This window comes from Miscanthus floridulus, chromosome 10 (genome assembly GCF_019320115.1).
Source record: "Miscanthus floridulus cultivar M001 chromosome 10, ASM1932011v1, whole genome shotgun sequence".
Taxonomy (NCBI): Eukaryota; Viridiplantae; Streptophyta; class Magnoliopsida; order Poales; family Poaceae; genus Miscanthus; species Miscanthus floridulus.
Window position 1 is genome coordinate 78,364,768 of NC_089589.1, and position 16,731 is coordinate 78,381,498.

Sequence of the window (16,731 nt, forward strand, 5' to 3'; positions counted from 1 at the left end):
ACGGTCACGAGCGGCCTTGGAACCCGTACGGAATAGATGATGAACACTGATGATACTGATGATAAAGATGCTCATTAATGATTATTGTTTACACTATTCATTATTCATGTTTACCTGATCATGTGTTTATGGGCTTGTGATAAACTTGTTGCTACTCCTATGCTAAAATTGTGACCATTAAAAGCTAATCGCAGTTAAACCAGTGTCAGTTTTTTGAGCCTCATGAACCCCATGTTATATTTGTTGAGTACGACATGTACTTACGCTTGCTTTACCTTTCAATTATTTGGAAAAATCCCGGATGGGTACCAGAGTGCTAGAGTTTGGAGGAATTAGGCTTGTGATCAACCAGTCAGTTGTCCCTATGGATTTGGAGTCTTCACCTAAAGATCGGAGCTAAATTTCCGCTATCTATACTCTGAGGTTATATTCTTTATACTAATACGTTATGTATTTAAGCATTATCTATTGATATTACCCTTATTTGTAGCTATATGTGAATTTGACTTCCTGGGCTCACATATGGTGCGTATCTGGTTTTGTTCTTAAAAGTGGTGCCTGTAAGTCCTTGTCCTCCCGATATGATATAAATATAATCTTTGAATTTTGTTGTAACTAACCCACGTCGTGATTTATAGAATGCAAGTGCACATTGTTAAACAAATGCCAAGTGTAAAAGCCGGATATATAGACCCTCAAGCTATAGCACAAACAAATTTTAATTACCCTAAACAGTGGAAACTGGATGCCAAAGAGCTAGCTGCTGGAAAGACTCTTTGGGAGAAAGAGCACATCCGTATGGCAAAACTAAGGGAAGAGTCCCTTAAGGTTTCGGCATACATTGCCCTGGCTTTTAAAAATCTCCAACAACACTCTACTATATGTCTACCATACAACTTCGAGTAAGTTCAACTCTATACTTAAAGCTTTGTTTGATATATTTTATTCGATGCAAAAGAGCTTATCTAGTTCTATGATTAAATCCACGCAGCAACCACTGGATTTATATAGGCGTCGATGTCGGGAAGAGAATGGCATGGGTCTTTGATTCAATAGATAGGGACCTGGTGACATACAAAGACTTCATATCGATTCTCAAGACGTATACATATCGACAATCCTCATTAGCTTATATGTTTGTATACATACTTGTAATGTTCACTTTTGGATACTAACAAGTTGTATTTGCTAAAATAATTCGAGTAGGGCATTTAGATTCTATGTCACTAAACATCACGGAAGACATGATCCAGTAAGGAAGAAAAAGCTAGCTATAAAAACACTATATGCGGTAAGTGTAACTTACTTCTTCAGTACTCCATTACATGGCTATCAAAAGCATTACTTAACATTTCCACAAGAAAAACACATAGTGCCCCAAGCAGAAGCTTGGGAGTGTATATTGTGAATACTATGTAGGTTCTATGATGAGTAACACCGGTGCCTATAGGAGACACCCCTTAAGGGTAAGTTTGAACCTCTTCACCCGTAGTATAAAAACTTCGTACATGGTATGAAATACTAAACCGAAACTTGTTCTCTTGTAGTGGAAAGAAGAGAAAGAAATGAAAAGAGACCCATACAAGGATGACCAACTCTTAGAGCTCGTCGGCGACCTTTGCAACTTCATATTGGACCAGATTGTATACGTCAAAGGTACCTACCATGACCGATAGTCTGACTTAGGTAGAAATTCTCAGTACCAACACCTTCGTGAGACTGAAAGGCTAGCTCTAAGACGTTGATAACAATGTGTATGGAATTTGACATTGGTTTTACCTTCGTGAGATTGTATATATTCTTGTGAATTGGACTTGCAATTGTAGTTTATATAATACTCTTGTGCTTGTAGTTTATATAATACTCTTGAGCGAACGCGGTTCAGAACGTTGGTCGTGGGGCGTTCGGCGAGATTATCTCGCTTTCCTCGCTCACGTTGGTCGTGGGGCGTTCGACAACGCGAACGGTGGATGGAATACGGGGAAACAAACAGTGTTCTGGTCGAATTTGAATTGTAAATTTGAATTTTTTTTGTGGAAAAACGTACTTTAGGTGAACCGCCCCTACAAACAGGTATTATCCCCTGCAAATCGATTTGTAGGGGAACCGCCCCTACAAATACATGATTTATAGAGACAGTTTGGTAGGGGCGGCTAGCCAAACCGCCCCTACAAATGGTTTTGAGCCGCCCCTACAAAACGTTTATGTAGTAGTGGCTCCTGGGATTAATTTTTTTTCTATTTTTTGGTCTGAATTCATGATTTCTCAAAAATAGATTTATAGGGGTGGCCACAAACCGATTTGTACGGGCGACTGTCAAACCGTCCTTATAAATCGACGATTTGTAGCAACGATTCAATAGGTGCGGCTGGGCAAACCACTCCTAAAATGGCTAAAACCGCCCCAGCAAATGGTTTGTGCAGTAATGAACCACACTAGCTCGCGAGTCGCGACCAACAAAATCCTCACACTGCACGATAGATCTTCCAATACGTAGGACTGCGAGGGGGTTCCAAGTTGCTCTGTGCTTGCACCCGACGAATTTAACGTACTATACGAAACCATGGCAGGCATATATAACGCGTCGATGAAGACGTACCGCCGTGTTAAAGTGGATCTCCACCAACTGATTCTCCGGCCGGCTACGGTGGAAGACGTTGGGACCAATACGTAATACGTAATGTCCGGGCACCATGTCATGCATGCTCCCTGCCACCGGTTCATTCATATCAGCTGGTCCAATTATTCATGTGGAACCGACAGTCCGGAACACGTTATTATGTATATATATATTTGTATCAGCGGATCAGCGGATGTCCCCGCCGCGCCGGCACAAGGACATACGACCCAGGAGGTCAACGGAAGAACAAGGCGAGATGATGAGCCGTTTAGAATGAGAAATTTCTACATTTAACCCTGTGTCCAATCCACGTGTCTCACTTCTTTCAAAACACTATTTGGACACGGTTTCCTTCAGCAGCGACCGGAACTACAAGTGTGAATTGAATAAGCGGCACCGAATAATTAGTACTCCCTCCATCCCCCCCCCCCCCCCCCCCCTCCACCCCCACCCACACACACACACAAAAACAATTTTAGGTTTAGAACAAGTCATTTTGTTTACGTTTAACTGAGTTTATGAAAAATAACATCATATTTTACAATTAATCTAGTGATATTTGTTTACCATACATGTTAGTATTTTTTATATAAATTTGGTCAAACAAAAATTTGTTTGACTTCACAAAAAGTGAGAATTGTATTTTTTTGGAGAAAGGAAGTAGGATAGTAATTGTATTTGTTGTCATCTTAGACATTTACAGGGCACCATATTTATAGGGGATACGGTCTCTACCCCTACAGTACATGAGTCATATTCCCTAAGGCCTTGTTTGGCCACCTCAATCCATATGTGTTGGAGTGGAATGAAATAGAATTTAGCTTAATTGCACTCCTATTAACTTCAACATATGTGCATTGAGACGAATACATGCGCATCAAAACAAGGCCTAAAGCTTAGTCTAAGCACATTCAGAGGTAATCTAGTCTTTAATCCCCCTTGACTCAACCACTCTTTGCCATTGGCGCATTATTTAGCTCTGAGCGAACACTATGCTGCTAGAACATGCAATCACTGCCGGAGCATCGTATATGCCGGCAGTGTTTGCTTATCACTACCGGTTGGCAAAGCCTTGGATCCAGAAAATTCAGGGGAAGTTAATCACCCGGTAGAGGCACCGTAATATGCCAAAATTGATAATCACTGCCGGATTGGAACCCCCATTACTGTCGGAATTCATGCCGCGGAGGTTAATCGGCAATGATAGGAGTGGCCTATCACTGCCAAGTTGGCGACCCAATAATGATAACAGACTATCACTGTCGGACCAAAGCATCAGCTGGCAGTGCTATCCACGGCTATGATTGCTCGGTTAGCTCATGAACCGATAGTGATACGTAGAGTGTCACTGCGGGGTTGACAGATGAACTGCCACCTTGCTTAGGTTACCCCTATTGTTCAAGCCTCTGTTGTTCTTTGTCACCCTGCCCATTTTCATCTTGACTCCTCGTGGACTGCTAGCAACCGGAGGTGAAACTATGAGGCATTCTAAAAAAAAGGCACAAGTAGTTATTCGTAACCTAATGAGCGATGTATGAAGTTTGAACGAAACAAAGGCACATGTTTGTTTGGTAAACACTAGTACAAGCAAAGACTAGTACATGCCATATAAACATATATGGTTGATTAACAATAGCTACCAAACCTGATGGGTAAGATACAAGTCGGTAGATAGCTTAGTTGGGATGCCAACGAGATAAGTGGGACACGAATACTTTATACTGTAGCAAACAGGTATATACTAGTTATACAACTTAGCACGCCAAGATACTAGTGATCACACACCAAACATGGGAGAACAAACCCGGCAGACAGTGAACATGGATGAGAAGGGTGTCAAACCGTTCCTGCAAAGAACTCTACGATTTAAGAACTCATCGGAACGTAGTGAAATACAAAGGATAGACAAGGTTGTCATTACTTACTACCTACCACAACTATCCATGGTGAGAGCCGCAGAGAAAGGTAAACTATAGTCTAGACGCTGTGTCTACCTATGAGTTACTACTCTAGCACAGGACTCGAGATGAAGTAGAGCACTTAAATAGTTAAGCGATGAACCAAATACAAGGGTGTGATTACTATTACTAAGCATACAAGAATATATAACTAAGTATAGCACACAACCTTAGGTATTACTATTCAGTATAATAGCGCAATAGTATAGTACTAAGGATAGCAATACATCTAGTATACTACTATAAGAAGACAGTAACAATACTACTAAGGCAATAAAGTAAATTAGAGAAGATATAAAAATAAAGACTCAAAGTACTTACAAAGTAATGGATACAAGAGCTTCACCTCGAAGACTAGGATGGCTAAGCTCAACACTCACTCTAACTCGCAACTGCAGTACTACTACTACTAAGATAAATGAAAGAGACACTACTACAGATTGACACACCCACAGTAGCCACTTTTATTGTCGTAGCAATAGAAGCGACGGTGTTATACTTCCACCGCCAGTTGGACCGATAGCGAGGCCTCCAAAGGAAGGAAACCGACAGTTGAAACTTCTACCACCGACGGGTTAACAATAGATACGGCAATGATATTTTCTCGGTCATATGAAAAGCCGAGCCGACTGGGATATGTGTTATGACCGCCAGCCCTCCATGACTGTTTGTTCAATCTGCGGAAAAGTCAACGTGAGTTATTTCCCAACTATCCACAACACAGTTGCATCACCATTACTTGCACTTCTCCATCTTCAAGGTTGGCCTATTTAAACGGGGTATGGATGCACCTCTTGGGCTCAATCCACACACTCTTGAATCCACACACTCATGAGCTACTATATCTTTTCTTATCACCAAGAAGTACTCTATCTTCATCCTTGCACCTCTCACGGCCTAGAAGGAGCACCTCGCAAAACCACTACTACAGAAATCTTATTGGAGGCAGGCAGAATGGGTTAATGGAGGTGGGCATTGCAACGGAGGCGATTGCACAACGTTGACCGCCTCCGTTAATGCATTAATGGAGGCGGTTGCTATAAGATAACCCCTCGGTTAATGGGTGATTAACCGAGGCGGTCCCTTTAAGGCAACCACCTCCGTTAAACATTAACCCAGGCGGCCGCTTGGGAGGCTGGCCTGGCTGGGGATAATGGAGGCAGGCAAAAAGGGTGCCCACCTCCAATCAAAAAAGCCCACCGCCACCTCAAAGAAATCCTATGGTAGTGAACTTGCACCAACATCTCAGTGAGGTGCTTTATATTCCATAATCTTTCTACCTCCGAGGGTCAAGGAAGTAGATCTGCATCTCAATCCTCAAAGGGAGCAAGATTGTGGAATCTAAAGCACCCAATCTTGAAGGCCTTCTCCAAACACTAGTATCCCTGTGAGGTGCTTTATCACCATCTTGCACCTCTCCATGCACAGGTGCAGTCTCAGTCTCTTCAGGCACCATTTTAGCATATCAACATATTCTTCCTCCCAATATGAGAATTGGCCTCGACTACCATCCACTGAAAGAACACCAATACATGAACTTCTAATGAAAATCACAAAAGTGGACAGAACTCAGACAAAAGCAGACACAAAACCTAACCTTGTGATTCGGACACTTGTGGACTGTCTTACTTCTTCATCTTGAACTCCAACACCTTGTGGCTTGCGCCCACACTTGCTGACTCAACGAGAGGGAGATCCGACCTTAGTCTCTTATCATGAGAGGTGGATGACGTATATGTACCTACAACATAATACATGTGAAACTTGTATGTACATGATCAGACATGCAAGATCTCCCAACCTCCTCCTGAGGCACCCGAGTTTTTCCCTGGATCTGTGCCATCAAGGCCAACTTTGCTGCTAGCCCAATTCCCGTTTTCAACCATTGTAAGTAATCTTATCTTACACTCAATATAACATAGATTTTATTACATCCTAACACACTTTTATAATTTATTACCATAGATAATTCGGCTGATTAGATGGCTCCAAGAAGATACACTCTGATTTCTCGAAGCTCATTAAATCATCATTTGACAACCAACATCCATGGTGGTGAGAGACAGTGCCGTCAGATTTACAGGCCCTGTTCAAAGCTCTAAGTGAGGCCTGAATCAAAGTTCCAAATATAGCCAAAATAATGTATATATTGTAGAGCAAATGTGATATTTTAAGAATAGTACCTTTTGAACTAATCTTTACTTGAATAACATCATTCTCTTAGTGTTCTTTGAAATAAAATCTTCAATAATATGCTCATAGTTAATCTTCTCGAGCAATCCACTCTCAAGTGCTATCGTAGCCAAACTATTAAGTCTTTCTTGTGTCATTGTAGAATCCAAGTATGACTTCAATAGCTTCAACTTAAAAAAGCTCCGCTCCGCTGAAGCAACAGTCACAGGAATGGTCAATAAAATTCTATATGCAATAGCTGCATTGGGAAAACAATCATGCTGCTTTAGAAACTTAAGGATTTCAAGTGGACCCATATTTTCTCTTGGAATGAAATTCTAAAAAAATCTCAACTCTGTATATAGTTCATTAGCATCAATATCAGATTTCCTATATCTTTTAAGGACTGCTTCAAGATTGTCACAAGAAGATTCCAAGTTGTTACTATCCAATGACTGCAATGAGTCGGAAGTAAATAAGAAACCAAAATTCTTTTGGTACTCCTGATATTGTTCAAACACTACGCCAGATTTGCACATCACTGCCGGCCTCATCACTGCCGAATTTGTGAGAACCGGCAGTGATGTACCTTCACTGCCGGTTATGAGCTTGAAAATAAAAAAATAATTGGGGCTGGGCTAAAACCGGCAGTGAAGGACCATTGACAATTAATGGCCGCCCAATTCCACTAGGGTACGCTCGCATCACCATTGACAGAATACTTGATAAGAAGTATAACAAGATACCCATTGAGTACCCCGTAGCGGAAGACAGGCCAAAACTTGGTCAAAACAAGGGCTCTCAAGTGGCCTGGCGCAAGCGCTTCATTAAGCTTGACCATCAATTCTCCTCTGATGATGAGGACGACTGCGAGTCTTCGCGCACCCGCGATGATCACTCACCATCTCCCAACAGAGATCACTCCCCTCCTCATCCAGAGCCATCACCCCCGAGAAGACAGAGGTCTCCTTCTATTCCTCCTCGTCCGACTCCATCTTCATCAGCCCCGAGAAAAGAGACTCCTCCTCCTCCTCCTCCCCCTCCATCTTCATCAGCGCTGGAAAAACAGAATTCTCGTCGTCATCCTCCTCCTCCACCTCAGCCCAAAACAAGATCAAGGACATCCTCGCAGTCGTGGAAAAGGTCCTTGGATTCGGTTGCTAATGCTCCCAAAGTGGACCAACAGAAAAGAAAAAGGTCGTTCAGTGGCAGCGTTACCACCTTGATGAAAGAAAAATTTACAGCACACATCTCGAAGGAAGATTGTGTTAGTTTCTTCGATCTATGTGCCTCACTGCCTCCGTTTTTGTTGAAGTCCGAATTCGAAAGGCAAACACAGAATAAATACGCTACAACAAGAGACGAATAAATACGCTACAACAAGAGACAAAGAAATACACAATAAAGATTTAAGGAACATTATAAAGTTAGTCGAAGACAACCCTGATTTAACCATGGAAGAGGCCGCGAACATCTATTATGATGTACAAGGGACGGGAACACCGGCAATGAAGTATGAAAGGGGCAATCTTTTGGTTCCCGATCATAAGTATAAAAATCTGACAACATATATGCGCCAGTTACATGAATATTACATGGCTCAAGCAACAGAGACGGACGACTTTGGTTTTGAGGTTATTATCCGTTCGCCACATGTTTTCCAATATCCTGAAGAAGAGAAGTTCGATGTCGAGTGGGAGTGCTTGTTCCGGCTATATCAGAAACGCTCTCTCGATGTTCAAATGTTGACGCTGTGGACTATGTAAGTACCCTACACGCACGATATTATAATTAACTACTCTCTTGAGACACAAATTGTTAACTTTTGAGCACTTCCCATAATTTTATGTAGGTGTATAGCAAAATTTTGCATTCTAGAAAGCAAATGGGATTACATAGGCTTCTTGGACCCCATGCGAGTCAATGAGAGGACATGTCTAAGCCTCTATGGACGTGACGTGGAAGACCTGAAATAGAGATTGATTGCTGTTTTCGATGAATTCACGATGAAGAAGAAAACCCACATACTTCTAGCCTACAACTGCGAGTATGTGTTCTCGGCTTTTAATTTTATGCTTCTTTTTTCGTTAAGATTATTCGATAATTAGGATTCTATGATTGTAGCAACCATTTTGTCTTCATTTGTGTTAATCTTGCTAAAAATCTGCTCGAGGTGTGGGACTCGAAGAAAAAACCATTTCATCATCTCGATGCACTGGTGGCAGTGCTGAATTAGTAAGCGATCCTAATAACTATTATTTTCTAATCACACATAACGCTTTCTAATGTTTCTCCTTTTAATGTTGCTCAGTGTCCAAAGAAGGCATATCGGTGGGACGTCGGTCCCATTCAAGGTTGTCGAAATGGAGGGGAAGTATCTATCACAGCCGGCGGGAAACAATGAATGCGGGTTTTATGTAATGTGGGCAATGCTTCGCTACATCGGCGGAAAATCGGAGGAAGCCGATAAGTTGGTGTGTATAATCCCTATTTCATTTATGTCTGTTAATAATTCAACAAAATGATTTACTATTCCTCTTTGGATATCATCTTTTTTGAACGACAGCGCAAGAAATATAAGCACGAAAGGTTGCTAGACATGGAGATCGTCGCACTACAATTGGAGCTGGCAAAATTTATCTTAGCCGAGGTATTGGAAAAAGATGGAGTATTTTCCATTGCACAATCCGTGAAGTACAAGGACCAGTATGGCCTAGAGCGGCTCGTCAGATTATTGTAAGAAGTCCGAGAAGCATATGTGAAGTCCAAGAACATTTCTTTTTTATTTTGAGGGATCGAGATGTAGATAAGAACATTTGAATTGTAATCGTAACATTTGTAATGTTTAATATTGATGGACCTATCGTCTACGTAGCGTATATAAAGCAAAACCCGATTCCACAAAAAAATATAAATTAAACTAAATTGTAAAACAATAAAATACGAACGGGCCATCACCGTCGGTTAGCAACAAACCGGCAATGTTGTTGTAACCATCACTGCCGGTTAGAAGCAAACCGACAGTGTTGTTTTGCTCAACACTGCTGGCTTGAACCATGAACCGACACTGATAGTTACAAGAACACTGCTGGTTTAATCCATGAACCGACACTAATATTTACTACAACACTGCCGGTTTGATCCATGAACCGACAGTGTAGGCTTGCTCAACACTGCTGGTTTGATCCAAGAACCGACACTCTTAAAGCCACCGTTACTATCAGTTGGCACCACAAACCGACAGTGTTGTTCAACTGGACACTGCCGGGCGGAGCCAGGAACCGACACTATTTCCTGTAGATCAGTGTCGGTTTTTAAGGACCGGCAGTGATGTCAACCCCCCATCACTGCCGGTATGCCACTGTCGGTTCAAAATCCGGCAGTGAAGTGGGTTTTTTGAACCAGCAGTGATGTCCAGATCTAGGGTAGTGAAATCATCTCGTAAGCGAGGCAATAGCTTGGTCAACAATAGGTATAAAATAGGTGGTTCTAAATAATTCCTCTAGAGACTGTGTGGCAACATTTGTGTCATCTAGGTTCTCGTCATATTGTGTCTTTCTTTTAATTTCTCGCTTTTTATGAAATGTTGTGCCGATATCTAGCTCAAGTGCAATTCGTTTGGCTGCCTCCAATGCTTCTGAGAAACCAGTTTCTCTGTACCCAAAGAAAGAAATTAGCCATTGCACCTTCTCAATAACAACATCAATAAGCATATCAAGAAGACCCCCATGAAGTTTACGACTTTCCCTGGCCTGACGGAAGCCTTAAACGTCAGTAGAAATAGGTATGGAAGAGCTGGTGCTAATGTTCTACGTACTAGTGGGCATAAATGACAGCCCGATGAAGTAATAAAAACTGAATAAAGAAACATATGGTATTGGGAACAATAAACGTGACGAAACATATGTACAGGTTCTAAATTAACTGGATGGACAAGACACACACACTATATATGTATACTCGTCAAACCGTGACCTTGCGTAGGTAGCTGTAGCTAGCGAAATAGTAGCAGCCTAGCAGGACAAAGTGGAGAGTACTCAACCAACATGTCCTTCTCGAAGCTATCCGCCGCCGCAACGTATACTGCTGCGATGATGGAGTCCAGCACCAAAATGGCCTTGGCGGCCATAGACGGTGCCGACGTCGAGGTGGCGGAGCAACAACTTCCACCGTCTCGGTTCATCAATGGCGTCATGCTGCAGCCTTCGAACGGGCGCTGGTGCGGCGCCCAAACCTACGAACGACCCATACGGAAGTGGATGAGCACGTTCCCTGAAGAAGAAACCCCGGCTCGCGGCTACGACGACCTGGCTGCGCCTGCGCGCCGCTGCCAACGCGGCGTCGCCAACTTCTCAGCGGAGTGCGCGACGGACGACGGCGAGCTTGCGTTCCAGCCGATGAGCTTCAAGTCCGTGACCGTCAAGACGACCTTGCAGATGCAGACGTCTTCCGACGAGGTGCAGCCGAGCCTGTGGCAGGCAGCGCGTGCGCAGCCGGCGACGACGTGGGTGCGGGAACATCTTTTCCAGAAGGCGCTGACGCCCAGCGACGTCGGCAAGCTCAACCGCCTCGTCGTGCCGAAGCACCACGTCGTGAAGCACTTGTTTCTGAGCCGCAACCCCATGATGGCGGCCCGTATTGGCATGCTCATCGACTTCGTGGACGGCTCCGGCAAGACGTGGCGGTTCAGGTACTCCTTCAGCGCGACCAGCCGGATGTACGTCATCACCAAGGGATGGAGACGCTTCGTTCGGGAGAAGGGCCTCCAAGCTGGGGACACAGTGGCATTCTCTCGGTCGACGTTTGGGGCGTACAAGCAGATGCAGATAGACTACTGGAAGACGCAGAAGAAGCCGGAAGATGCCAAGGCTGATGCTATTGCCGTTGATTGCCATGCCGTCATGCTGTTCGGCGTTGATATTGCTACAGCCTAGACGTACGTGCTGGCTAAATGACCAAAGCTAGCTATTAGCACATCATTGTCGACCTTCTTGATCCGAGCTATCTATCTAATCTGATCGTAGACGCGTAGGGTCTACTCCTATGTATGGTGTCCTCTCCACCTTGTGTAGTTTATTGTCCATCCATCTGCATTTTCTTTTTTGTGAATTACACGAGTACAGACGCAGACACTCAACACTATAACCCCTCTGGTGTTACAAGCTTGCTTAACACTAAGATTATGGCCTGAGAGATAGACCTATCAATATAGTGAGTTAGTTACGTAAATGCTAATAGGTGCTAATAAAAATCGTGACAAAAAGGATAGAATAAGTTGTGTTAATCGTTGGCATGAAAAGCAATTTCTATAAACAAAAATAAAATATAGCTTGTGTGTAGTGCTTAAGTAAAGGTGATGAGCAAATGGTATAAATGAAAAGTGCAACTTTAATTTTTGAAAACAAAGGTTGTTAACTAGTGTTCTTGGAAGCTCAAAAATCAAATTGGAAATTAAAATTAGCCCTTTTCGTTGAATCGGCAAAAATTTGAAGTGGTGTTGAAAGTACACTTTTTGACAATTTATAAAATGCAAAATAGTTAAATAACGCCCTAATGTTTTGGTTCTATTGTTTGGTATAAAGTGTGTGCTATGTTGTGAAATGGTTGTTGGTGAAGTTTGCTAAAGTTTGGACTATTTAAAAATGAGTGCAAAAGTGCTAGTGGTTGTTTAATCAAACGTAAATTTTCTAAGTCTAGAAATAGTTCAATAATACTGTTTTGAGGAATTAATTGAAGAAAATGGGGTTAAATACCATAGTAATGTTTTTGCTCAGTGTTTTGCATCATAGTTAGTACCATGTAATGGCATAAGGGTTTGTTAGGTTAGTGCTTGTGTTGGCTGGCCGGGCCCGCCCGGCTTGGCCGTGGCGTGGCCGCAGTCCGAACGCTGCCAACCGCTGGTCGCCTGCCGGACGGCGGCTGGCCACGGCCACCCCGCTGCCAACCTTTGCCGCTCGGTTCTCGTCATCGCGCGGTGCTGTGCCCTGCTGCTGCTGCCCGCTGTCGCTGCCGCGCGCTGCCGCTGCCGCTGCTGCTCACATCGCCGCGCACATGGGTTGCCCTGCTGCTGCTCGTGCCCTGCTGCTCTATGTCGTTGCCAGACCGGTCCGACGGCGCTACCCCGCGCACATGCACCCCCGCTGCACCGACACATGGCCGTGCAGGCCAATGTGGCAATCTCTCCCAACCGCCGCCTTTACGTGCGCCGCGCCGAGCCAGGCCGCCCCCTCTTTCCTTTATCCGTGTCGTGTCCGCAGTCGCGCCGCCGCCGTAAAGTCCAACCGGGGAGAGGTCACATCCGACCGATTCCTGTCGTCTCCGGCTCCATCTTTAAGCTTGCTGCCCGCCCAATCCCATCCGGCCTTCAATTGAGTTCGGCCAAGCCCCAATCGGCCGTTTCCCCTCGCCGCCGAGCTGTTAAGGCCGTGCCCGGCCTAGACGGGTGGCAACCCGATCCCAGCGCCATTTGAGCTCGCCTAGCTGCGCCAACAGAACCACCTCAACTCCCTCGTCACCCGGCGCACTTTATCGAACCTCTACCACCTCACTACCATCGCTGACGCGGCCGTGTCCGCCATGGCTCACCACCAAGCTCATCGCGCGCACATGGCCAGCCCACCACGGACTTCCTCTGCGTCAACCATCGCCTCGGCTAGTGTTGTGGTAAGTCTGTGGTGCTCTGGCGCCAGCCGGTTGGTCCTTTCGAGGCGCTATCTAGCCGGAATAGCTGCGCCTCCGCCATGGGCGGCCGCGCGTCGTGGCCGCGCTCGCCCGCGAGCCCCGTTGTCCCCCACCGCCGCGTAGCACTTGAGTTTAGGTTAGTGATGGTGGTCGGCCAATTAGATGGGGCCGGCGCGAGCCTTGCTCGCTGGTGTAGCCGCCCAGTGCCGCTGCCCATCGCGCCGCCACATGCCCTGACTCGGGGAGGTGTGCGCAAAAATTTGGGAAACATCAGGGGGTTAAGTGAAGAGGGCTGAGAGAGGGAGGAATAGGGTTTGGGTTGCGGTGTAGGTCGGGAAAAGACTAGGGGCGCTTTTGCTTAAATGATCAGGGCACGCGTGGGCTCCGCCGTGGGCTACGACACATGGGCCGCTTCCGCGTGCCGCGCGTGTGGGCCGCGCCCAGGTTGGGCCGCGCTGGTCTGGTTTTGGTTTTTCCTTTTTAGGAGGAATTAGAAATAGATTGTTAATTTTATTTCTGAGCGGATCTCTGGTAAATATTATAAAATCGCATAGATATCCAAAAATAGTGAAACCAATTTTGTTAGGTTCATAAAATCATGATCTGTCTGTTAATGGATTTTGTTCATCTAGTTGGTGCTGGTTTTAGGGTTGCTCTGGTTATTTTAAAGTGCTTAGTATTATTAAGATATCATTTTGTAGGAATTATTGTGATCAAATGATGCAAGTGATAGACTTGAAAATTTTATAGTAGCTTCATTGTATTGTTATGGGCGCTCTATAATTTTTGTAACTTAGGATAATTAATTTACTAAGGTAGCTAATGAGGCCTAGTTCAAATATATATTAAATCAATGAAATAGAGGAACACCTTGGGGGTTGTAGAACTAAAACATTTGTTGGGAAATAACGCCTTATTCGACAACATGGATACGTAGACTAGCATGTTAGAGCTATCTCGTTAGCTTGTGAGGCGTAATCAAAATTCTAAGAGTTTTGGTTGTCGTTGATTATTTACATCTATGCGTTGCATCCACGTATATCATAATAGGAACAACGATGGATCGTGGAGACGACCGGAGTAGCAGAAAAGATGGTGCCTTGGTGATCGTGTCACCACGATGAAATGCTAACTTTTGGTTATATCTTATCCAGGCAAGCCCCAGTGCATAACCCCTCTTATTCTGCACTTTATTTTATACTTGTGCATTAAGTTTAAGGAGTTGAATGAAACCCACTTGCATATATATACATCCTTATCCTATGAGTCTTACTAGTATGACAGGATCCTGTAGATTGCTAAGCTACAGGACTCTAGTAGAAGTCGAGCGATTGCCTGTCACTTGCGAGAGATAGGAAATATATTATTGTTGTTATTATATTACGATCACATGGAATATATATATGAATGATAATTAGAGACGGGGCAGAATGGTACTTTGGATCTGAATTTGGTTTGGCATTCGAGCGAGGCTCGGATTGCACTTGTTCCGACACAGGACTGACCGTTGTATTGGGCTCTAGGTAGGTCACAGACTTATTATCCTAAACACATACTTGTGTATGGGCGTGGGAAGGCTCATTGCTCTCTTGTCATGGGTTCCGACTCTTTTCGGACTGACTGATTGGAGGCGGCGATGGTGGAGGTCTAAGCACCGCATTGAGTCCGGGACTCAGGAGCGGGGGCTTGAAGTCCAAGTTTGGACGGGGACCTGGACCCCATTACAGGAGGGTAGTGGGTTGGTTTTGCTTGTGCCTGGGGTACAAGCGGGGCGTGTGTTTCAGGGTACCCAGCTGGGCACATTGATTCGCGAATCATCGGGTAATCCGGTACGACTAGTCTAAGTCTAGCACCGTAGTAAGAACTAAAAGATGAAAGGTGGTAAAATAATTCTGATTGCTTACCACCTGCTTGAAAGTAGCACAGGTGCTTACATAGAATAGTTAGTTAATGAATTAATGCTGACTGCTAATAAAATTAAATATAAGGACGCACGTTTAGTGATGCTCATGTAGATGCAATAAATCCACAAGCCAGATAGCCTTACATATCCTTGGAGTCTTTTATTTCCTCCTGTCGGGTTAGTCTTGCTGAGTATAATTGAGTACTCAGGGGTTCTATTTCTCCCTGTTGCAGGTGATAGGCGGATGCTAGAGCTGACTCTTGTGTGTGGATCCCTCCTGGTGGGCTCACAGAGGATTCCTTTACGCTGCGATCATAGTTATTATTTATAACTCTCACTAAATGTTTTTTTGTAAATAGAAGTTTTATAATCTGCTGTCATAGTTTATATATCAATGCTTCATCATGTCATGAATAGATATTTATTTCCGTTGTAACTCTGATCACATTTTTATATTCTGTTGTTAAATTAGATTGTTCATAACTCTGATAACATGGGTATATTTCGCTGTTATAATCAATAAATATTATTCTCTGATGTTGCATGGAAAGTGATGTAAGAAATGACTTAAAAATGTTATAAGCTTTATTCTCTCATTTGTGATCCTGATGGAAAATTGTGGATTTTCGGGTTCTCCCTTAGGGTGTGCTCGACAGAACTGCAAAATTTAGTGTCATCCCTTGAGTACTTAGTGTCTAATAGAAGATAAGTACTTCTGGGAGGCATTACAATAGGTGGTTCTGCCACAAACACGCATGCACACTTACCCCTATGAATACACGTACGAAAACCCTACCCCTATTAGTACCTCCGAAAGACTATGCTGTTACATCTCAAGATTGACGAAGTCACCACAGGCATCTCGCTGTTGACGGGAACGTCGCCTACCACTGAAAGTACAACGCCGTTAAATCCTAGAATAAATCCAGAAAAATGCGAGTACCCATGCCAAGTCGAGAAATTTAATCCAAGTGGATAGGTTCCACCACATGGAACCTAACCAACTGAGCTAGGCTCAGTTCGCTTCCAACTTAACGGCTCAGTGTGAGGTATTAAGATTATTGTTATTGCAGCATCTTCAATAGTTCCTAAAAGAATTGCTTAATATATCAATGAGTTTTTCATGTCTCTAAAAATAGTAGAAGATATATTAGTTGGCTTTCACAATCATTTTTAATATCTCGCTCGTAGAAGCTAGAAGACAATGTTGCATAAAAAATCCCCATCACTGCCGAAATTACTTTTGGCGCAGAGGATAATAAGCAGTGATAGAGATGGCTTATCACTACCAGTTTCACGAACTGACACTGATAATACGCTATCACCTCCGGTTCTAATCATCAGCCGGCACTGATCTCATGAGTATCACTGTCAGGTGGACGCATCACCCAGTAGTG

At 43.9% G+C, this 16,731-nt stretch overlaps 1 protein-coding gene across 1 annotated transcript; it reads left to right on the plus strand.

Annotated features, from left to right (window-relative positions):
- Positions 1–10,796: 10,796 nt before the first annotated feature.
- LOC136488914 (putative AP2/ERF and B3 domain-containing protein Os01g0140700) lies at positions 10,797–11,684 on the plus strand. Its single transcript, XM_066485685.1, has one exon. It carries the CDS (start codon positions 10,797–10,799, stop codon positions 11,682–11,684), a length of 888 nt encoding a protein of 295 aa, XP_066341782.1.
- The last annotated feature ends 5,047 nt before the right edge of the window (positions 11,685–16,731 follow it).